This window comes from Branchiostoma belcheri, unplaced genomic scaffold, assembly GCF_001625305.1.
Source record: "Branchiostoma belcheri isolate BF01 breed outbred unplaced genomic scaffold, Haploidv18h27 scaffold126, whole genome shotgun sequence".
Classification (NCBI taxonomy): domain Eukaryota; kingdom Metazoa; phylum Chordata; class Leptocardii; order Amphioxiformes; family Branchiostomatidae; genus Branchiostoma; species Branchiostoma belcheri.
The window spans coordinates 420,218-444,494 of NW_017802669.1; the positions used below are offsets into that span (position 1 = coordinate 420,218).

The window sequence follows — 24,277 nt, forward strand, 5'->3', positions numbered from 1 at the left end:
CCTCTCTCTCTCTCTTCTCTCACACTCTCTCTCTCCTCTCTTTCTCTCTCCCTCTCTTTCTCTTCTCTCCCCCTCCCTCCCCCCCTCTCTCATAATAAAATCTCTCTCTCATAACGAAATGTACAAATGCTTGATTCTACTCCATCAACCTACTTTTTGGTGAGGCAGCTGCGCTTAAAAGATCTCCCCTGGGACCCTCAAAGAAATGCCGCATAAAACGGTTAAAAAAGCATCATTCCAGCAAAATATGTACTTATATGTGCAAAATAATTCAACAAAATAAAAACATGGTGATGCCACTTTGAAAATGCGCTCGTAAAAATCCCAGAGGTGGCGAAAAAAACTGTCATTTTTAGTAAAACAAAATCTCACACACTTAAGCTCCATTTCGCCAGATGTCGCTACTGCAATGTAAAGTTTACAGGGTGAAGGTACTTAGTAGTTTTCCTGACCTTTCCTGGAAAACATAACTTACTTGGTAACCAGGGGACGTAACTTAGTAAAATCGTTTTTTATAGATTTTTCTGTGTTTATTCAATGTACAAATGAACATTTCAAAACATTTCTATCCCAGGTGTGAAAGTCTAGAGAATGCATGTATCGGTCAAATATTACACACATTTTGACACAAGCTAAATTTTTCCCGCATTTGAGGGCAATCTCTATAGAAATCTGTTAATTCTTACTCAAACAACTAACCACCTTCAAAATCCTCGACCATGGTAACTAATGTTGGGTTACATCAGGTTGCAATTTTCAGCATGAAAGTTTTCTTTCTTCTTCTTCTTCTTCTTCTTCTTCTTCCTAATAGCGACCACGATCATCATGTTGATCATTCTGTCGCCTCCCGAAGCCTGGTAGAAGCTAGGAAATTCCCTACTCAATTTGTGGCCGAAATAGATTGATCTCCTCACATCTGCTTTGAGATTAGTATGCATGGCACGACTGAGTCTGTTTTGAAGCCTAAGCTAGGGCAGGACCTTACACTACCGGCGTATTAGTCACGCTCAATCGGCATAACCGTGCTAAATTACTTCTAACAAGTTCCAGTGAAAATTATTTTGTTTTTCTGCTGTTTGCAGCATGGAACAAATAACAGTTTACATTATTTTCCTGGTTGAAAACTGGTCCTTGTGAAGGCCAAGTTTATACAAATAATGTTTGAATAAGTTGCTAGGATCGTGTACTAAAAGACAAGAATCTGGCGGCTCATTTTTTTTTACTTAACTCACATAACTTCCATGATGTTGTAAATGAAGAATTGTATTCCTAAAATAAGCTGTCCTATTTGTCGTACTGTCGTCGTGCGATGATCGGGGCCATTCGTGGGACAGTCGTGCATATATCTTACCGGGAAAGACCAGGCTGTCTTAGGTGTCCGTAGATTATTCTGTCACTACCTTGATAATCAAAATCGTGCGTACGACGGCGTACGACCAATGTGACCGCACCATCATGCCCCTATCACACATTCAGAACCTTCCCAGACCAACAACCAACCAAGTGTAACAGTGGGGGTTTATAGGCGCTACCAACTGATCCGGCCGACGGGTCTAGACCTTTTAGCCGAATCGGTAGGAGCGTCGTGGTCGTGGGTTCGATCCCCGGCCCGGGACCAGGAGTGTCTCTACTCTCCTAATTCTTACACAAGGTCAAGGTTGGATGAAGTTCGGGAGCAGTCTGATCAGATTTAGATCACGCCTACCTTTCTAGGCAATTCGGATTGAATTAGAGTATAGATTTAAGTTAAATTCGGATTGAATTTGAGGTTATAATAGATTTAAGTTAAATTTGGCCTCCGAAGACGCCCCGAACATCAGTCAACCATGGCTGAACCTCTCGTCGACACCAAACAGTTGCCGACCTCGCCGAACGCCAGCCAACCTTGCTCCCGACTTACCTAACCATGGTTGTAGGGAGTTCGGTAGTGTTCGGGAGGCCATATTCGGCTATGTGTGACAGGGGCTTTTTTTATTGAAACACGTTTTCACTGCACTCAAAACAGTCTGGGTGGTCAAAGAGTTTGAAATTGACAAATGGACGTTTTCACGTGGATTTGGGTCATTGTTTACCGACAAAGACACGCGGATAACATCAACTGGTGCATCCAGTCCAAATCAGAGCACTCATCTCTATTTGCAGGGGACCTTCAGAGATAACAAGGGTCATCTTTGCACACCCCCAGATATGCATGTATGCCGGCAAATGAATGGGGTTGTCATTAATCAATTGTCAAAATGATGTAGAGTAGAGATTGAGAAAGGTTGATGAGAAACACTGTGTTTACAGATATCTCAATACAACATACCCTAGGCACTTCTAGCCTCCCTCGCAGAAGAACCCCGCAGAAGAACCGCCTCTCCTCGGCAAAGTCCCTCGGCGGCAAAACCGTCCCCGCGACATACTAGTAACTCGCGTCGCTCCCCGAAAAAAAATTAACGCCTCCACATCAGAAGTCTGCGAAGGAGGCTAAGGTACTCCACCTTGCGTGTTGTATCAGAGCTCTTGGTCTTGGTCTTGGAGGTTAAGGTAGCCAACATCAACATGCTGATGATTCTGCTACACTGTAGAATATGGACCATCGCACACCGGGGCATGCCCCTACTCTTTTTCGAAAGGTGTGGCTCTCCTCAAACACGGAACCTCCAGTTTACGTCCTATCCGAGGGACGTCCCTAACCGAAGCTAGGTACTCATTTACACCTGAGTGAAGTGAGGAAATTCGTGTAAAGTGCCTTTCCCAAGGGCACAAGATCGGTGACATGGGTGGGGATCGAACCCTGGACCTCTAGGTCCCGAGCCGAACGCGCTACCGCTGCGCCACACGACCCCACTCTTTTTAAATACAATGTTTTTTAAGTGACAGATAAAATCCACCTGATGGATAAAGGTTACAAATGAAGTGGGTTTCAGTATCTTTTCTAATAACAAAGCAAATTTTCATGTATTTAGCTATTTTTCTTTTTTTATTGTGAGAGCTGGCATATCTACCTAGGTATATCCAAATCTTCCAGTGGCATTACCTAAAACATCATATATAAAGTATTCCATGACAAAGTGTTGATATTTAGATAATAACATCCACACATTTTCTTTGCTGCTAGTATTGGTGTAATATCTGCCCTATACATTCACAGTTTCGGAAGTAAAAATCATATTATTCATTAACGTAATATTTAACACGCCAGTGTCAGATATGAGTATAGCGTTACTTGCAGTAAGGCCACGGCAAGTAATTTTTATGGTTGACATCAGCGCGCGCATTAATTTTCGTATGGTTTGGGAATGATAAAATTTTATTGCCCTCCGACAGTGGACAACATTCCGAAAATTGGCAAAGTAAACGTCTATCGGTTCAGAGACCATCAGGGATCCAGCAACTTGAGGCACAATTGTTCGCGTTTGATGCCAAGTGTTGACAGTACAAGGCGTCTCATATGTGTTTGTTACTATATGTGAGAAACAATAAAGTGAGTCAGTCAGTGAGTAACAGTTACATGAATACCCAGTGTAGAAGTTGTATGTTCATGATGGTACAACAAGCCTTTTTCTACAAATTGTTCAACTTAATCGAGATTATATAGTATACACATCTACAAGGACAGGTAATACTGTTGAATACAGGAATAAAAGACCTGTTGTCGTGATGTCGTGTTTGTCACCTCAATTCTTGTTCAACAAGGTTTATGATATCAGAATTTGGAAATGCAAGAATCTTGTTTTTTTTGCCCACCTTTTATTTTCGTTCTATCCATCATTTTTAGAGTCTGTGAAGGATATTGATGTCATTCATACAATTTACCTGCTGTAGCCTAAGAAATATTATTCCTAGAGGATGTTACATAACCCCTTGGGACGATAGGACGAGTAACAGTACTGGGAACATTACATCGCTTGCCACAGTTGCAAGCCCTAGTTTTTTTAACGAATTCAAGGTCTTCTACGCGTACGTGTATTTCCACACGTTACATAATGCTTGACGTCACGGAAAAAACCGTCCTGGTAGTAGTGGCCATCAGTATTCAAAGCGGATACTCCCGATCTGGTTAGGTCAAGAAAGACCCTGTACTGGGGCTGGGGTTAAAAATTCAGGAATTACATGGAACATGATTTTACATGACCCCTCTCTCAGGTCGAAGCTGGTTGGAACTGGTTTCTAAACACGAACGATATTCGATAGAACGTTCGAATGCTCTACGTACAGTTTTTCGTTCTTCAAATACATTCAACCTTGAGAGAGTGTCTTCTCTGTGTGTGTGTGTACAAGCTGACATCAGCTGATCGTGGTGTATACACGCGTTAGCAAACATGAGCAGTTAATGATCAACCCCCAGAGCCGGAGCGACCTGCCGTTTCGTCACACTAGCTTGCCGGCACACGTCGGAATCTCTCACGGGACGCGGGCATTCGAAGGGGCGGGCTGACCATGGTTGTCTGTACGGCTATACTCGGGATTCTGAGAGCCCGGGGTGGGTGGGGGGCGTGAGAAAGGTGGCAACAAGATGGCTCACGGTGTCATCTCACAGGTAAGACAATATTCCTCACATTCTCAAACTTATCGTGTTTAATTGTGCGTGAGTCTTAGAAATGTCCTTATCAAGTCCAGCTCTTGAGAAATAATAAGTTGGGAAACGACCTCAATGGTGTCATTGCTTTGTCGTACAATTCATCTGTCAATCAAACGAAGGTTAGCACTGACAGTTCTTGTCACTTGTCTGCTACGATTGGTCAAAATTTGAAATGTAATTAAGAAACAGCTGTAGGTAGATGGTTAGTGCATGAGTTGAGGTCATAGTTTGGGAAGCGCGGAACTGGGGCATAAGCCAGGTCTGGGTATTACTATTAGTCACAGGGCTTTCTCTCCGCCATTGCCACGTACACACAATGGCAGCAGGCAGGACCCCCAAACCGCCTGCAAATACCGAAACATCCGGGAGTCATGCCTCTGTTGGTAACGGCGGGACGTTATTTTTAGGGGTAAGGGGGTGGGGCGTGGGTTTGCTAGAGCTCATGTAGGGGAGATGTCATAAAAGTGGAAAGCAAAATGAACCGGCGCGAAAAGCGAAGATGACATTGGCCATGGGACGTGCGGTTGTCACGAGGGACCGTTCATTGATGTCGTCAGGGTCGCGTTTGTTCCGTTCAATGATTATTAAATCGTTCACAGTTTAATCTTCCCTAATATGTAAAACAAGCGTAATTCACGTAATCTGGAATGATATGAATATTAATGTTGTCATGATATGACCTTGACATCAGCAGTTCATGACCTTCCCTTCCCCTTAGAATTAACTGAACCTCCCCTTGAGAGCGGGTCTTTCTCTCTTACGTACCATGGGGTCAATAAATCAATAACTAACCTATTAACTTAATGATTACTCGTGTCAGTTTGTCATCTGGGAGAGGGAAAAGCTTGATGACTACACAATGAACTGAATAACTAGGTGTAGTTCTGTTTACTAGAGTAGCTTATAGAGATACTATTGTTGATTTTATATTTCTATTGGCCGTTATCAGTTTCTCAAATGATAATATGTAGCGTTGTAGTTATTTCGAACCCATGATTAAAATGTATTAAATGTGTAATAAAAATTGCATATTTAAAGTGGCATTAAACATTATCATTGGTTGATCCATTTGTTAATTTTAGATGTGTACCCTCACCCAACCTTACCCCACCCCCTTTGCAGAATGTAAGTAAGGCCACAGCAAGTCATTTTAGGGATGACATCAGTGCGCGCATTACTTTGCACCTGCATGATTTTGGGAAAAAAAATCGTTGCCCTCTGACAGTGCTCAACATGCCGAAAGATGTCTGTTGCCATGCCGGAACGTGGACGGTAGATAGATATGAAGAGAAGACAGGGCTCTGATTTATATAAATTTATTGTTTTGTCTTTTACTTTGATGCAGTGATGTATTTCATTCATTTTATGTGTGATGTTCCTACTGAATCAAAACCATTTGTACAGTGGTTGAATTAGAAAACCTTTATTTTGCAAAATTTCAGTGACAAAATTTGAAAATGTGCGAATCTTGTTTTTCTTGCCCGCCTTACTGTAATACTAGTATTTTTTCGCACTATCGCATTTTGGAGTCTGTGGAGGATGTCATCCATAAAATTTACTTGCTTTGGCCTAAATTGTTTTGGCAAGCGTCATATGCCCCAAGGATTAGGCTCAAGGTATTGCTACGTGGTTGTCACAGTTTGTTCATGGCTTGCCTTAGGTACTGAGTGATAATGGAAGGAGTAACTTTTTCAACCAAAAGGCAAAGGAAGATTAATCGGAGATATATTTCAGATTTCCGGGAAGTGTTTGAGGTATCCGTGAATGTATTGGAACTGTATTGTATAATCATGTACGTCATAGAATTGATCATTACGTGTTATTACGTATATTATAACGGTATTACACCATGGTTTATGTTTCATATCATGATTAAACAGTACACATTCCTGGCGACCTCAAAAACCACATCCTACCACTTAGAGCATGTCGGGTCACAACCTTGTCCATCAACAGATACCCAACTCTCTTCAAATCTTCGCCGCTGCGGATAAATGCATGTTTAACCACGCCCCCTGCATTTTTAGACCTCACAGTGTGGCGGTGCGTTTAACCACGCCCCCCTGCATTCTCAGACCTTACAGTGTGGCGGTACATGTTTAACCACGCCCCCTGTATTCCCAGACCTTACAGTGTGCCGGTAAATGTTTAACCACGCCCCCTGTATTCCCAGACCTTACAGTGTGCCGGTACATGTTTAACCACGCCCCCTGTATTCCCAGACCTTACAGTGTGCCGGTACATGTTTAACCACGCCCCCTGTATTCCCAGACCTTACAGTGTGGCGGTGCAGGTTGGCCAGTCCTCCATAACAGAGAAATCCGTTCTGCACAAGTACATGAGTTTACCCCAGCCAGACGAGAAAGTCCAGGTGTCTTACGTGTGGATAGACGGTACAGGGGAGGCACTCAGGTACAAGACCAAGACGGTTAATTTCGAGCCCAGCCATCCTGAAGGTAAGGTTCAAAATATACATGTCTTACACGAGTGAATGAACTCACCTGTGATCGTAATTGACATTACAAATATCTATTAGGCTATTTCCGTACACGAAGTAAAGCGCTTGCTAGCACATTATGAGAGTTTGCCTTACAATGATGCTGTAAAATATGTGGTGTTGGGTTACATTATGTTGCAAGTTACAGGACTTAGAGGGGCTGGTCGCCACATACATGAATGTGTTTGCGTAAATTAAGAATAAACAGAGCAATAATCTGTTAGGCTAGGATCGTCCTCATGTGAAGGGATATAATAAATATGCAAATGGTACCTTTCTAGTTGAATTCATTTCCATTTTCCAGAACTTCCACAATGGAGTTTTGACGGGTCGAGCACAGGCCAGGCGCAAGGGCAGAACAGCGACAGATATCTCCAGCCGGTCGCCATGTTCAGAGACCCTTTCAAACTGGGGAAAAACAAACTGGTGCTGTGTGAGGTGTACGACCAGGATATGCAGCCAGCAGGTTTGGGAATGGTCTTTTCTTTCAACTCCACAAGACAACAAGTACAGGGGGGTTGTGGGGTCGTATGGCGTAACGACAGAGCGTTCAGACCAAGAGGTCCCGAGATCGAATCCTGTTCGCATCCTGCCATGCCACCGATCTTGTGCGCTTATTCCATAGGCACTTTACACGACTTTCCTCAGTTAGTTGAAAATGAGTATGTCTATTGTCCGTTCATGTGTCATATTGCATTATCATGAAAGTTCATCTGTGTCGGTAGTTAAATGTGTGGGATGTTTTTAAAAAGTTAAAAGTTTTGTTCCAACACAAAAGGTAAGTGTTCTCACCTAGAGCTTTGGACCAGTCACTCTGGTCTTCCTCAGTAGACTGACCCAGTGAGACTTGTCACGTGGGTTCTCGGAAGTGTGGCGTCAACCGCGACGGGGGCCGACATCGCTTACCACATATACATTTTACCCAATGTTGACGTCACACTTCCGAGAACCCACGTGACAAGCTTCACTGGGTCAGTCTACTGAGGAAGACCAGAGTGACTGGTCGATTGCTCTAGATGAGAACATTTACCCTTTTGTGTTGGAACAAAAGTTTTACTTTAAACACGGACATTGCATATTAAGTAGTTCATTAGCATAACCTTGCAAAGAGCAGGATTTAGGAATAGCCAAAGAGAAGCTGATGAATTTTGTTCTTGTTTAGAGAGTAACAGAAGAAAGTCGTGTATGGACGCGATGATTCCCGTGATGCACCACGAGCCATGGTTCGGGATGGAGCAGGAGTACACACTGCTGGATGTGGATGGACAACCCTTTGGCTGGCCGAAACGAGGCTTCCCTGGGCCGCAAGGTGAACATTCTCTCTTTCCCAGTCCTTCTTTTGTAGTTCTTCTTTCCTTCTTTTCTTTTTTTCACATGTTTCTTCTTTGTTGCGCTGTAAAGGAGGTCACTGACCGCCGAAATTATTTTTCGTGGTACTTTTATATTCGTGGTTCTCGCGGTCACTTCTGTGGTGCGAATCTTTTAATTACTGCGAATAAATGATTCACCGACTTTCTTTCTTCTACATGTATACCTGCCACTACCGCGAACGTATAGTTCCGCGAATATGTCTCAGACCGCGAACTTTTGCTACCGCAAAGTGTTTTACAGTATTGTGTTTAGGCCGTGCTGATTTGATTTTTAAATAGATGACATCCGCGCGCAAGTTTTCGACCATACTATAAATCATATACATACAAAGCAGCTGCAAAATTATCTAATATATGCCATAAGTGCCAGTAAATATTGGGAAACGATACTAATGTCGTAGAATACCAAAATAAATTCGAAAAGAAGAAAATGAGAAGAAATGAAAATGAAGAGTCTATTATTTGCCATACCATACTCTGTGTGTTTACTAGTAGCCATTTTGTTCAACCTTCATGACCACGTAGATTTCATAATGAAGACAATTTTTGGCAAACTTTTTATTTGCATGCTCCCATCAGTTACGGGGTTCCAGAGGATGTCATCCATATAAAATCAAAACAACTTGGACTTGGTTGTGCCCGTACGTTCGCATGGTACCTGGCAGAGTTATGGGTATTAAATGATTCTGGTCTCACTATTGTCTGAGGTATTTGTGTAAACTTCTTAAGTTGACTGTGCCTAACAAAACAACAACAACAACAACAAAACACCAGTGCATTTACATGTACGTATACTACAAAATACCTAAACACAGTTTTCTTAAACGACATTATAGTTGTGCATTTGACTCAAGTCTCAATGACCTTGAGCAAGACAATGCATGACAAATACACCTCCCTTTCCCACACCCAAATGTCGAATATTCTCCTTCGCTCAAGCTATTACTGACGCTTCTAATCAATGTTCTTGTTGATATTTGATCACCTGAGTAAATTTGACGGCAATGTGTCGGCCTGGCTATTTCTAGACCAGGACAAAGTCCAGTCAGGCGCCACGCACGGAACACGTGAAGCCTGACCGTGCCGGTCTGTAGCACGTAGAACACCCGGCCATAGTTCAGGAGTTCAGACCAGGACACCTGCTCATATAACGGCGTTATATCGGGACATTTTCAGTGAAACCCCGGTATATTGCTATGTAACACATTTCAAAACGGACTGAAAGATGACAGTTTTGATTTGAAAATAAGTTCTACGTTTTGAAATTTAGTTTTATGTACCCAGGGACACTTGAAAAACACATGAAAAAGACTGAGTGTGGTCTATTGTTAAAATGAATGAATGAAATGAAAATATCTTCATTTTGGTTGATCGTCAGTGAGTGAGTAAGGTGTTGTATTGCCAGTGTGTGTGTGTGTGTGTGTGTGTGTGTGTGTGTGTGTGTGTGTGTGTTTGTTTGTGTGTGTGTGTGTGTGTGTGTATTTTGTTTGAGCCTTTATTTCAACTCGATCTGTAACAGTGTTACATGCTCTAATCGGCCGCTATTTCGGCCGCTTTTCATAGAGGTCGAGCGTGGAGGAGTGTCAGGGGGTCATAACATAAATACTACTTGCTCACAAATGAAAACAAAGTAATATTTTTTAAACATAAGGTAACTCACACAAAGTAAATAAATAAACAAAATGGCAATAACTAATAAATAACTCATAAGTCGTTGTGTCCAAAGTCGTCCAGTCAGTTACGATACTAGCAGTCTTTTAAAGGTTCTAAGAGTAGGTGCTGCTCTAACATGCTGCGGAAGAGCGTTCCATACAAGAGAGCCAGAGTAGGCTAGGGATCTCCGGTGTATGTGTGTGTGTGTGTGTTTGTGTGTGTGTGTGTATGTGTGTGTGTGTTTGTGTGTGTGTGTGTGTGTACATGTGTGTGTGCATACGTGTTTGCGCGTGCGTGCGCGTGCGTATATATATGTGCGTGTATGCATGTGTGTGAATGTGTGTGTGCGTGTGTTTGCCTGTGCCCGCATTTAAATACAATAGAATGACATTAGGGGGAGATATTGTTACCGCAGAGACCGCAGATTGACCTTAAGGTCATGTTGACAGACTGGGAGGGAGTCCACACACACAAATCAAGGCGTGTCAGGACAAGATCTCAGCCTACAAGGTTCCTGTTATATCAGGCGCGTTTAAAATACGTCAGATAATCTATTTGACTGCGCCAATGATAAATTGACAAAAATCTTTGAATACTTTCCGGAGGTTTGAAATCTCCTTTTTCTAGTTTTACTCAAATCCACAGGTTGGCAGACTCACTGTAATTAATGCCGAACCAACGTCCTTTGGGAACTTTTCCATAACGATTACTGACAGAGGTTATTAACTTGAAGTAGTATTAAATATCAAGATATCATGATGGTTTACAAAAAGCGGTCACAGGCCGCTGTACGATTTTGATGTGGTAAACATTTCAAGCCAACCACCGATAGGGATCTCGGATAGCTTTTTTTCGTAACAAGACAGCTGAATTTTGTACGACCCAGGCACGATTTCGTACGACGATTGTACGACGGCCACACGACAAGTGTGACCTGGCCCTGAAAAGGGGCGTATCACAAGTGTGCGATGCTGTTTGATGTCCATGCGGATTATAACTAAGGTTCGTGACCTTGCATTGTGGCAGTTTTCAATGTCAACAAAACCTTATTGGGGTCACATACTAGTGGATTGTATATCACTGAGACAGCGACTTATAACGGACTTTTGTACACCTGTATACAATACAATACATCGTGTGAACGGCACCAAATACAGACACACTTGAATGCAATTCAGGGTGGCAAAACAAAATATTTTGATGAGAAAATCTGCCTGGTATTAAGTTACTTCCATTTCTTGGCACATTTTCGTCATTGTTTCAAACTTGCAACGTTTAAGATAGCCCCAAAACAAGCTAGCCTCCACCAGGCCTTTCTACGGGAATACGGATCGTAGAATTCGGCAAAATTGGCCAAGGGAGTCCGGCCGCGGGGAGGTAGTTTCGTTCCCTAACTGCGCGGCATAGTCAAACCCCAAGGCGGCCAAACTCCCCCGGCAAATATTCTCCTATATTATAGCCAGCGTAGTTCGTCTGGTAGAGACTAAAAACAAGCCACGAGAGTAGATGTTGTAGAAATGAAGGCCAAGTTAAAAAATGGTCTACCTGTCTTTTTCCAGAGGTACTGCAGCGGGCTTTTTATGAGTTTGTTGATTGTACGTGTTCAGCATAAATCGAGAAGCTGTGAATGGGTATTTCTTTAAATAATTTCCAACATGTAATCACAAGACGTGGTAACGGTACACTCAAGTTTTTCAAACTTATATTGTGAACGGGTATTTGGTAGGTGGGCATTGGTTATGGTATCACAGTTCAACTTCGAAAATGGTTATCCTGCCATGTTCCTATATCACATTATCCTGTGTTGTTCCGTAGGTCCGTACTACTGCGGTGTGGGTGCAGACCGTGTGTTCGGGAGGGACATAGAGGAGGCGCACTACCGGGCCTGTCTGTACGCAGGCATCGACATCTCAGGAACAAACGCCGAAGTCATGCCTTCACAGGTCAGAGTCAAGCCAATGTCGCACATTCACGAATTTGGCCTCCCGAACGCTAGCCGAAACCCCGCCAACCATGGTTAGGAGTGGGGCGGCGTAAAGTTGGCTGGCGTTCGGCGAATTCGGCTAGTTCAAGTTCAAGTTCAATTTTATTCAAATCAACTGGCATGTACACAGATTCACAGAAAATGTGACATGAAATTCGTTGACAATTACATTAAAAGCTCTCAAACTGTGACATGAAATACGATGACAATACAGTAAAAGCTATCAACATGAAGACAACGATTAAAAGCAGCATAATTAAAAACCAGTTAAAAATACAAAACACTCGTGATGAACAGAGTTCAGTTCTTATACAACTTAATCGCTCTAGGAAAGAACGAAAGTTCATGTCTCTTTGTACGGCTTTGTACGGCTACGTACGGTTCGGCTTCATCAGCGTTTAAAACATTCGTGAGTGGAGGTTAGTTAGGGAGGTTCGATCATACATGTAGTTGGTTGATTTTTGACCGTAAGTCAGCGCCAACCATCCGGAACTAAGTAAGCAGCGTTCGGTCGTGTTCAGAGATCAAATTTGACTCCAATTTAACTCAAATTCGTTCCGATTCATATAGAAAGGTAGGCGTGGCCTAAATGTGGACGTCAGAGTGTTTTCTAACGTTAGCTGAACCCATTGTCATAGGGTCTATTTTCAGCCGAAGAAGAAAAGCGTTCAATTCTCTCGCGGATTTTTGAAATTCAGCGATTCTTTGTCGACAATCGATCAACAAATTCGGCCGAAGGTCGTTGACATTGTGACTCCGGCTTTAGACACAACGCAGCTCACGTGCACAATACGTGATATGTAGTCTCCAATCACATCTTAGGGGGCAAAATTGTGACGGTTTCACCGGTTTCCAAAGGCTGTGCGACTGAATCTGCACTCTGAACCTTCACGAGTTTGCCACTGAAGGTCGATATCTACTTTGGGATGCGTAAAACCGATCAAAGGAAAATATTGTTACGTTTTTGCTCCTTTTCTTCTTCTTCAAACCATGGAGGTACCTCCATGTTCAAACACTAGATAAGTTCAATAACCTGGACCAGACTGTAGCAGACGCCATGTGATGACATTATGTAGCAAGTTGGAGGGGCTGGTCACTATCAATGTGTTTGAGTAAGAATAAACAGAGCTTGTCTTGTAGTAAATTCAAAATGTATTACTGGATAAAGAAACAGAACTGTTGTTTGTTGGGCTAAACTATGTGCATGTTAACCAAATGTTACCTTTCTAGTTTAAAGAAAGTCTGTTCCATGTTCACAGTGGGAGTACCAGGTAGGTCCGAGTGTCGGGGTGGACCTGGGGGATCACATGTGGATGGCGCGGTTCCTCCTGGACAGGGTAGCGGAGGACTTCGGTGCCGTGGTCAGTCTCCACCCCAAACCCGTGTCAGGCGACTGGAACGGCGCCGGGGCTCACATCAACTTCAGCACCAAGGAGATGAGGGGAGAGGGTGGACTCAAGTAAGTAGGACCGGTCATATTCTATCATGTTTAGTATTGTTTACCTTTGCAGAAGGAAACATATTGTTTTTGCTTAGTTTATTTTTGTTCATCTTCTTCTGTTTCAAACAAATAAGTGACAATGACCTGAACCAGACGTCCGTTGCCATAGTAACTGGTGCTGCAGCAACACCCTGTAGTGTTGGGTTACATTATGTAGCAGAACAGAGTTGGAGAGGCTGCTCACCACACATATGAGTGTATTTGACTTTGAGTAAGAATAAACAGTGCAGTAGTTTGTTGGGCTAGACCAGGTGAAGGTAAACATTATGCATTTGCTTTGCAAATGTTATCTTCATATATTATTTTTGTTTTCTATTCTATTGCAATTTACAGCAATCGGCAAATGCATTAAACATACACATATGACTTAATTAATCCTTAATAATAAAGTTACATGTGCACTAAAAAATCGAATTGTAAATGATTTTCCACAATGCAAAATCGAAAATGTTACATAATTTTACAAAATTTTACAGAATTTTACATAACGAATATATCAATTTGCAGATTCATAACAGAGGCATGTGAGAAGCTGGCCGCCCGCCACAAACACCACATCGGGAAATACGGCAAGAACAACGAGCTGCGTCTGACGGGGCTACACGAGACGTCCAGCATGGACCGCTTCTCCTTCGGTGTAGCAGACAGGAGCGCCAGCGTGCGGTAAGTCGAAGTACTGCATTGTATTTAAACTTTTGCAGACTCATTGACAACATCATGTTTCTGAACAAAGTAGGCAGAGCCAATTACAAAAGTCTAGTTTTGCCGTCCTGAAACTGCATTGGACGCCTTTAAAATATAAATTTACTTTATATTTGTACTAGGATACCGAGAGCGGTACAGGACGCCGGGAAGGGCTACCTTGAGGACCGCAGACCGGGGTCTAACTGTGACCCGTATGCCGTCATAGAGGCGCTGGTCCGGACCTGCCTGCTGGACGAAGTGGACTAGTGAGGGTGTCGTGCGGCGCGGTCACAGTTGTCGCACGACCGTCGTACGATCCTGATGTAAAGTGTTCAAGCAGGCTGCAAGAGAGCCAACTGCCAATTCTATATAGGACGGATTTTTCCTAAGACGAATTTTGCACGACAAATGCTCGATTTTCCCCGAGAATCCTCTCAAGTTTCCGATCGTACGATCATATGTACGACGGTCGTACGACGATTGTACGACAAATGTGACCGGGTTTTACTTGACGTCATTTTACGTGAAAAAATGTGATGTCATAGCGAGCGAGGATGTATTCACTCTTATAACATACGTCGAATAACAACGAGAAATGAAGTGCATGGGTTACATTACTTTTTGTGATTGTATATTTGATTTTTTGTATGTAATGAATACGTTGATAAGCTTAGATATGGCCAACTATACATGTGTGTGTCTCTGTGCCAATTTCTAACTCTGCAAAGAGGACGGTATTTAAAAGGATCTGCAACTATCTCACGTCTCAACACATAACCATCAACACCACTAGACCTAACACACGAGTGTTGAACCGCCTTTCTTGAGTCTTGAGATTCTTACGCTAGCAGTGTAGTCCCTGATTTGTCCCAAAAAAGATGAGCCGGTGGAAACCATATATATTCAGGTCGTCTAAAATCGTGTAATTGTATTGTTGACACGTGACCTCACAACCTCTATGCTGATTGGTTGAAGCCGGATACACATTTGTATATCTAAACTGAGTAAACTAGTGCTATATATAGTATATATACTAGTGTATCGAAAATACACGAGTTATACATGCACGAACGTTACAAATTTACCTGGCAGTTTGATTTAAACCTCCAGCAGCATGACGGACAATAGTTACATGAAGTTGCGTCATATAGTTTCTGTCAGGGAAATCTATGACTTCTCTCTACATATACATACAAACACACATTTTTAGCTAGCACTGAATTCGAAAAAAAAACATGTTTTGTAGAAATGCATCATTTTATGCTATTTGTGTGAATGAAATTCGAACGACGATGTCAAATGTAGAACACGTGAAATAACTATTACCTCTAAACTATCTGAAGTCCCTGTCGTGGCGCAAATGGACAAATAATGTTGCCAACATCTCGGATTTCAGGGCTCGAAATACTGTTTTCAGCATACCTGCACTAGTGTAGGTACCTGCACCAGATAAATTTACCTGTACCACTCAGACTTTATTAAGAAGTATTGATCATACTATATATACTAAAAACTGTTCAAAAACTATTTTCATTATTTCTTTATACTTTATTGGTGGTAACAGTCAATGCGGCAAATACAAATACACCCACATGTACATATATAAACACAGTACATGGACCAGTGCAGGTTAGGTGCAGGTAGACATCAGAAATACCTGTGCAGCTCCAATTTCACCTGCACTAAGGTGCATATGCATCCAGTATTTCGAGCCCTGTGAACTAAGTGTCTGTGAAAGTTGAAAAATACTAATTGGACCAAAATGAAAATGTGCATTACTGTACTACCGTGCCGTTTTTGTATATGATAGATACAATGTTCTAATAAAGTGGATATTTCTTGTGGCAAAGTATAACCTTTATTCGAGTAAGAGCATAGTGTGTACGGTGTGGGCTTCTGGTTGCATTTATGATATGAAACGCATGATGTCGTTACTGAGACAATACGGCCGACGTTGGTGGGGAGTGCGTTGTAGAAACCCTATTTAGTTGGCAGCTAATACGGAACGTACTATTATTTATGGACCAATACAATAGAATTCACGTCAATTCCCAACCGGAACGAGAATGTTGACGAATTAAATCCGGAAGAGGGTGGGGGTCGTTTTTGACTTATATCCTCGAGCATGTTTGAACGAGCCGTACTGCTAGAATGTCGTCAAAGTATGTCGTCAGGTAGTTAGCCTGGGTAGGTATTTACACACGATCATGGTGACGTGGGAAGCATTGACGTACATAGCGTTTGTCTTCCTTGTAAACAATGTGTGTTATTGAACACAACACAATGGGCATTTGCCATTTCAAGTACGAGATCAGGGTGGGTCTGTCTATGTCACATATAACGTCATTCTGAACCTTCCAACGAACACTTGGTTGGCCTTAGTTCGGGAGCAGTCCGGTCAGATTTAGGTCTGAACTACGTATACCTTTTGAGTCAGATTTGACAGCAAACGATGTGGAACCGAACCATCCGTCCACACCCTAATGTTTTAGATATTTTTAAACGCAGTCGGCTGTCGCAACCTAGCTAATATTAGCCGACCTCCAGCCAACCACCGACCTACTCACAACCATGGTCGGCAGTGTTCTGGTAGTCTCCAAGCAGATCTTTCGGTGGTCGCAAGACAGTATCCATAAGCCAGACAGTATCCATTCGGCGGCAAATGGATACTGCCTGGCCAATTTGATACTCTCTCGCGCCCACCTAAAGATCTGGTTGGAGATTACATATATCCGGCTGTGTTTGACGTTAGGGGCGTTACCTAGCCTTGGTATTCGATCCAGATCGTGCGTTTTTTCTGTCCTCTAAAATTGAAGTACATTTTCAAATTTTTTTGTAAATTATTTGACAATTGTCAAGGAAGGCTGTTACGTGCGAAAAGGTCATTCTCAAATTGTTTTTAAGTAACGCAGGTAGTTTATATTGAGGAGAACAGAAACATTCCTATGTTGGGAGTAACTAACTACGCAGGAGGGACACATTCCTTTGGGGTCATGGCTGACTGTTGTTGTCGTCTGCACCTGATGACGTCATTCCGACGACCTGGCAATTAAAATCAATTACGGCCTAACTACGCCGTCTGTTAATTTTTTCTGGAGGATTTGTTTTTTTTTTTAAATTTATTATGAATAAATTATGGGAGACAATATTCTTACATTATTTGCAACATAATGTAGGTTCCATGTTCCAACGAGGACATTATACACTTCTGTGTACACTTCATGACCTTAAGCCTTGGTTCCAACAACTCTTACACAGCCCAATCATACGTGAAAAGACACAAACATAATAACAAAAGCATTTCCATGTAATGTAATATTTTTGTTTATTTCAGTCAAATGAACTTTGAAGGTAAAAACTGATCTACACATGGTAAAATAAATAGAGCAAAACCATAGAGCCAGATATAGAGATGGCAGAGCCAGCCTAGGTCTAGGATACAAAATTGCTGTATTTATGAACCTGCACCGCTGAGAGCAGTAAAGTAGATCGAACAGAAGTGACAAGCAATGCAGTTTTTGGTTTTGGATATTGCAGGTAGCAGCAACCCTTTTTAAGAGTCCATGTGTTGTACATTGGTATACCCTATTTAGACAGCACCAAATTACTGCTAGACGAACATATACCGTACTTAAGACAGACTGTCAGACATTTAGAAGTAATTTTACAAGTTCCCATCTGTGCAGATATTTAGTGAACCTCGACTGGTCAACCTTAAGATGATACAGCTAGTAGACAACACCCCCCTCCCACCTATTCTGAGGTAATGTACACATGACCTATATTGAATACACCCCCCTATCCCAGAACAATATTTACAAGATATTCCCCTTATTTCTTACGAAGAATATTACATATCACTCCTGTCTATTAACATATCAGTATTCTGGTCCCATTTCAACGTTCTTCCAATGTAAAATAAACACTTCATATCACTTCAGTACCAGTTAAATTGGATCTTTTTACTTCAAGTGGACTGTTCAAAAGTCCACATATTGCTGACCAGACAAAATACATGTCATTTATAGGGATTACAGAGTTTTAAAAAAAACAAGGCTGTTAACATGATTTGAGAGGGCTGTTCTACACCAGTGTTGCTACTGTTTACTTCTTGTCGGTCTCGCCCAGAGTAACTGTACGCACAATTGCTTCTGTAACGAGGTACGGGTCACAGTTGGATGAGGGGCGGCGATCCTCGAGGTACCCACAGCCCTCCTCACCCACGTGACGGGGTATTCTGATGCTGGCGCCGCGGTTAGCCACGCCTGCGGAGAAATCGTGGATGCTGGAGGTCTCGTGTAGACCGGTCAGACGGCGAGCGTTGTCGGCGCCCTGTTTGGGATCGTACATGGCGATGTGGTACGCATGTCTGTGGGACAATCTCTCGATGGCATCCTCGATGTCCCTGAAGACAAGACAAAGTACTTCCGATTAGACATTGCTGTATCGATAATCTACATGCAGATACTTTTATCTTACTGAAATTACTGCAAATCACTGTATATGCTTTACCATGAATTCATAATTACCACGAACAATTCGCCAACTGTCTTCTGCACCTTTCACTTACATGTCAATTTTTCTCAGATTGAAATTTTCATACCCTGAATATAAAGTGATTTACAGGAACTCAAATAGAAGTAAAGAAATAGCAACAACAAAGATCGCCAACATATTGTGACATCCGTTGCTAATATTCTTAAGACAACAATGGAGTTACAAATCCTGTGGTGGTTTATTTTGTGGTGGGAGGGAAAACTAGGACTTTGTAGTGTTTGAAGTCTGTAATACACAAAAACTACACAACACATTCATAGGGTTTCCATGTATGAGGTTGCCATTCAAATTAAACTAATGCAAACATTTCAACACGAACAGTACATACTTGATGCCACCAGGATTCCTCATGCCCAGTGTGGAGAAGTTGGTGTGGGCACCGGCACCGTTCCAGTCCCCAACCATGGGCTTGGGGTCGAAGGTGACGATGACGCCAAAGTCCTCGGCCACGCGGTGGAGGATGTAACGAGCCATCCACAGGTGGTCTCCCATGTCTATCCCCTCACACGGTCCAACTTGGAACTCCCACTGCAATGGAAATTAAACATCAGTAAGTTTTTAAGGTAATAAAATATCTCTAACACTAAAGAATCTGCCAAATTTTAGTACATATGAACAACAACAAGAGCTATCTGCCACCCAAAACCCTTCAAGGGTTGACCATAACAAGTACAGATCGCAATACTGATTTGGCTGCATTACTGGGGCCCCTGGTTATTATACCAGGGGCCCCAAAATATAACTCTCTAGGTCTCCAGCTACCAAGTTTCATGACAATCCATTCAAAGAAAGTATCCCGAGTTGTCATGCCAATCCAAACTCACAAATACCGCCAAAAACGCAACCATAGAAAATGAAAAAAGGAGAAGCAGACTGGAACTGACCTGTGCAGGCATGACTTCAGCATTGCTGCCGGCGATCTTGACTCCGGCGTACAGACAGGCGCGGTAGTGTGCCTCCACGATGTCACGTCCGTACACCTTGTTGGCACCAACACCGCAGTAGTAGGGTCCTGGAATACAGTCATGTCTTTGTTAGCACTTTTGCAACATGTAGTAACACATATGAAGATAAAGTCGAATTTATGCCCCAATATAGTGGTGTTTGGAGAACACATTCTTTTCCAAAAAAGATACATTATATAGATTTCAGTCAAAAGTATGTCCCTATGCCCACCTAAGGATTGCATCAACCAGTTCAATTCAGTCAGGTCAGCAAAAAAAGGGTCCCTAGGGGTTACAGCTGTGATAAACAACCTCGGTAATCAGCTATTATCTAAGCACTGCACAGAGGCAAAATTTCCACAATGCTGAATAAATTAAGGTATTGCATCATGCTGTTTTGGCTGGGGGATGTCGGGGTTTGACTGAATACATAACACCTCAAATCATAAACTAATTTGTTCCAGTCCAAATTAATTGAGATAACAACATTTCACTACAATTTTTTAAATGAAAAAGAATTTCCTTGCTACAATCAATAATGCATGAAAATGTCATTTCAATGTCATTTTGCATGTTAAAAGTTGTTTTGGGGCATCAAAAATGACCATGCATTTGCCTGGCAGGGAAAGTGGATTTTTAAATTTGTCCAAGCCTGAAATAGAATTTCAACACCTACCCTGGGGTCCGGGGAAACCTTGCTTGGGCCAGCCGAAGGGATGTCCATCGTGGTCCAGGAGGGTGTACTCCTGCTCAATTCCGAACCACGGGTGGGAGTCGAACGATGCCTGCATGGCCTCGTTACACTTGAGACGGTGGTTGGTCTCAGCTGGCCTCCAGTCATACTTAAAGACCTCACACAGAACCAGCTTGTTCTTCCCCAGACGGAAGGGATCTCTGAACATGGCCACAGGCTTCAGGTACATGTCGCTGTTGGAGCCCTCGGCCTGTCCTGTGCTGGAGCCATCAAAGTTCCAGGTTGGGAGTTCTGGAACCAACAATTTAAAGTCAATCTTCTAGCTTGAGTCCACTTTCCATCTAAAGAATTTTGCTTCAAACAAAATTTTTTCACAATCCATTGGGAAACATACCACTAAACTAAGCTTAGTGTACCAGTCGCAGGAAACAGCATTTCAAAACTTCCCCAAGGAACATATTCTAGGACCCATTAGAACTGTTGTGCCTCCAGCATTATGCCTCACGTTTTTGTCAAAGATGTCAAACAAAATTGAAATGAAAAAAAAAATTGGCTGGATAAACCAGTGATATAGGGTAAGGCTTTAACAATTTACTTTCTCATTTCCCAACTTTCAGAGAACTTCCTCCAATTGTTTATGATATCATTCTGGGGCCAGTTCAGACTTGTTACATCAAACGAAAAAGGGGAAAATTTGAGACCCAGAAACTGTCTAGTATGACCTACACATCATATTTTACAATTAAATTACATGTATTTAGGATAATTTTTGCAGTGTTTTTCTCAGTGGTAAGTAATTGTAGTTCAAACAGGGGGCACTTGTTTCAGCAACATACATCAGGATGTTTGCCCAAGACCCGGACACAGATCACAAGATACCATAGGAACCGGCACAAACTGGAACAGCTCAGGGATAACAGTTGGGACGGCTTTGTTGTGCAGTTATGTGGGAAAGTTTACTTTGCCTTGAGCATTGAAAACCAGTCAAAACCGGGTCACATGCATGCCTACAATTACATTGTACATGAGGTGCCTTGCCAAAAATTCCATGCTGTTAAACTGGATTTAGTCTAGCATCTAGCAGTTGTTCTTTAGTTTAAGGAAGACAATTTACATCTGAAATGCTAAGTGGAGTGAATAGGTATTGTCTTGAGAGTGAAAGTCTTATCTTAGTACAAACTTTGAACCTTGAAAGAAGCTGATTCTAGCTTTGTGCAAATACACTATTGAAAGCAGATCGATCCATAGTCCAGCTGTGTTCATTTGTGCATTCATTGTAGGTATCCTTATGTAAGTACTTGGACTTCGGTCAAGTCGGTACCATTTGGTTCACAATAACTTCACAATGATGCAACCGTCGCTTTAGTGTCCACTTGACTTACAGATGACGCAAATGGTCGGACCGTTGGCAGTTTCAACTGTTTGAACTGGACACACCACAACGCCCTCCCCATAAACAAAATTGTTTGTCCACCTAAAGATTGCATCATCCAGCTCGATTCTGAGCCAGGTCAGCAAAAACAGGTCCCTTGGGGGTTAGCACTGTGACAAACAAGCCGGGGAAATCAGCTGTTATCTACACACTGCACAGAGGCAAAATTCCCACAATGCCGAATAAATTAGGGTATTGCATCATGCTGTTTGAGCTGGGGGTTGTGGGGTGTTGACTGACTGAATCCACCTCAAATACTGAATGCACCTCAAGTCATGTATCTAACTTTCTCTAGTCCATGAAATGACCACTACTAGTACTAGTGTATTTTCCGCTTTTACTCAAGGGACTGACTGTCACTGACAAATTGACTTTTGAGTGTGAAAATCCAGTTCTACTGCCCTGAAAGCAAAATTACCCAGAGCTTTAAATGATAACTAAATACCAACTAACCTTTAATATCCTTTGGCTCTGTTTCCAGTGTTCTTGTTTTTCCACGCAGTCCCTCACCACTGCCGTCAACCCACACGTACATGGCCTGAACCCGTTCTCCCTGGTCAAGCTTCATGTAGCGGTCTAGGACCGACTTGTTGGTGGCAGCCGAAGGTGTTAGTGCTAACGCCATCTTGTTGTTTCTAGAAATTATAAAATAGAGATGTGTCAAAAAAATTATGAAGGTTAGACATCCAGGTAATAAGATTAATTAATACACACAAGAAAACTAACAACTACTGAATAACTTTTTAAGACTGTCAGATGATCCAATACTACTTTTTGACAGTGTCTAACCTAACCGAATCTGTATCTGAACAGGTATTTAAATACTATCAATTGATATGTAAAAGAGTGAAGACAAATTCAATACTACTAGTAGTCTATAGGAAACAAAAAATTAGACGAAGCTAAATAATTCTATAATGTGCTTGGTGCAGCCATGTTGATAAAAATATATGAATCATTCCTTCAAAAAATTTCTATTGTCGTAAGGTAATGTTGTCGGCCATGATAGCGATATATTGTCACATTATATGCGTATATGTGACACTTCAGTGATTCACAGTAGAACGTGGAATTTTCCTCCACGTGAACATATTATAGCTACGGACTACGGCACAGTACATGTACCGGTAGAAATATTTGGCAGCAGTCTGAAAGTGTGTGACAGGGATTTCAATAAAATGTTGCATATGATGGTATAGTTGCTGTGTCTTAACTGTTCTAAGCAAGGGTTTCTAGTCGCCAAAATTATTCTGGGTCACGTTGAACTATCCTACTCAGTGAAGCGTAAGAAGCTTTTCGTTTTTTTTTCTGTCCTGGAATAAAAAAATACGACTTTCTGCCTGAAAATTAAAATTTACAAAAGGACTTCAGCTTGAGGTTCAGGTACATAAACGTCAGACCACATTTGGAAAATACTTTTGCAGAGAATAAATCAATTATCAGTGAGCGGCTTCACCTGACGATAATTTTTGGCGGTACAAGTTTGCCCGCCAAATTATTTCCGCCAAGTGCAAGCCGCCGCCAGTATTAGAGAAATAGGCGGTATATCCATTCTTCCCAAGCCGAACACGCACCCGATTTTAAAGCCCCGTTCTCCAGACAGTACGCTATCGCAGCCAGGCCATTTACGTAAAACGTGGACTTTGGCCATACAAAAATTTCCGTCTGGTCAACACGCATATCCTGAGACATAAAGTTGACCAAGCCAAGCCGTCGTCTGGCAAATTATAACGACACAGAACCAGTCAAAACAACAATAATCGTACAAGCACTAGTTTTAAAATGTTGGAAGACCTGTAAACATTAATACATAGGCAAAATATGAAAATTGTCACACAAAAGGGTAGACAACTTACCTGTTTGTTAGTTACGGTACGACTCCGCTCGCAGTCAAACTTGGAATGAATCACACCGAGGAATGGTGGAAGAAACCTTTCTGTGTGCTGTTCACGTGAACACGCCTGATCATGCTCGGCTCTGATTGGTCAGGAGGAAACGGGGGGCTGTGATTGGCTAATATCTCAATAACCATTCACTTTGCACGTGTGGCCCTGTGTGAAAGCGCTGCCATGACGTAGAGGAATCATGGCTTCTGATTGGTTTGATTTTTAGCTTGAATATTTTGCGCGCGAAAATGACAAAGAAGCGCGTATCATTTTCCTTACTCGGCATATATAGCGTCTGATGTAAACATTGGCTTCTTCTTTTTTTACTATCAGAATTTTCTCTCAATAATGTTTTCAAATGAAATTGTGAATGCCTTTGGTGGTGAATGCCCTACGTTTAGTTGACAGCGATCTCTTGAAAGTGAAAGTTTTGCTGAAAAATAATAACAAGAACGAAAATACGGTAAAATTAGAATCATAACAGAGAGTAGAGGAGATATACATTGAG

At 42.1% G+C, this 24,277-nt stretch overlaps 2 protein-coding genes across 2 annotated transcripts; one reads left to right on the forward strand and one right to left on the reverse strand.

The window, feature by feature from the left end:
* Positions 1–4,342: 4,342 nt before the first annotated feature.
* LOC109463459 (glutamine synthetase-like) lies at positions 4,343–15,069 on the forward strand. Its single transcript, XM_019760284.1, has 8 exons — positions 4,343–4,525; positions 6,839–7,023; positions 7,369–7,530; positions 8,227–8,373; positions 11,903–12,030; positions 13,331–13,530; positions 14,080–14,235; positions 14,397–15,069. Exons 2-8 carry the CDS (start codon positions 6,906–6,908, stop codon positions 14,521–14,523), a joined length of 1,038 nt encoding a protein of 345 aa, XP_019615843.1. The 5' UTR covers positions 4,343–4,525; positions 6,839–6,905; the 3' UTR covers positions 14,524–15,069.
* A 2,898-nt stretch (positions 15,070–17,967) lies between these two features.
* On the reverse strand, positions 17,968–23,859 carry LOC109463452 (glutamine synthetase-like). Its single transcript, XM_019760276.1, has 6 exons — positions 23,740–23,859; positions 22,337–22,518; positions 20,434–20,742; positions 19,698–19,825; positions 19,142–19,341; positions 17,968–18,661 (listed from the first exon to the last, which is right to left on the reverse strand). Exons 2-6 carry the CDS (start codon positions 22,506–22,508, stop codon positions 18,361–18,363), a joined length of 1,110 nt encoding a protein of 369 aa, XP_019615835.1. The 5' UTR covers positions 22,509–22,518; positions 23,740–23,859; the 3' UTR covers positions 17,968–18,360.
* Positions 23,860–24,277: the final 418 nt, after the last annotated feature.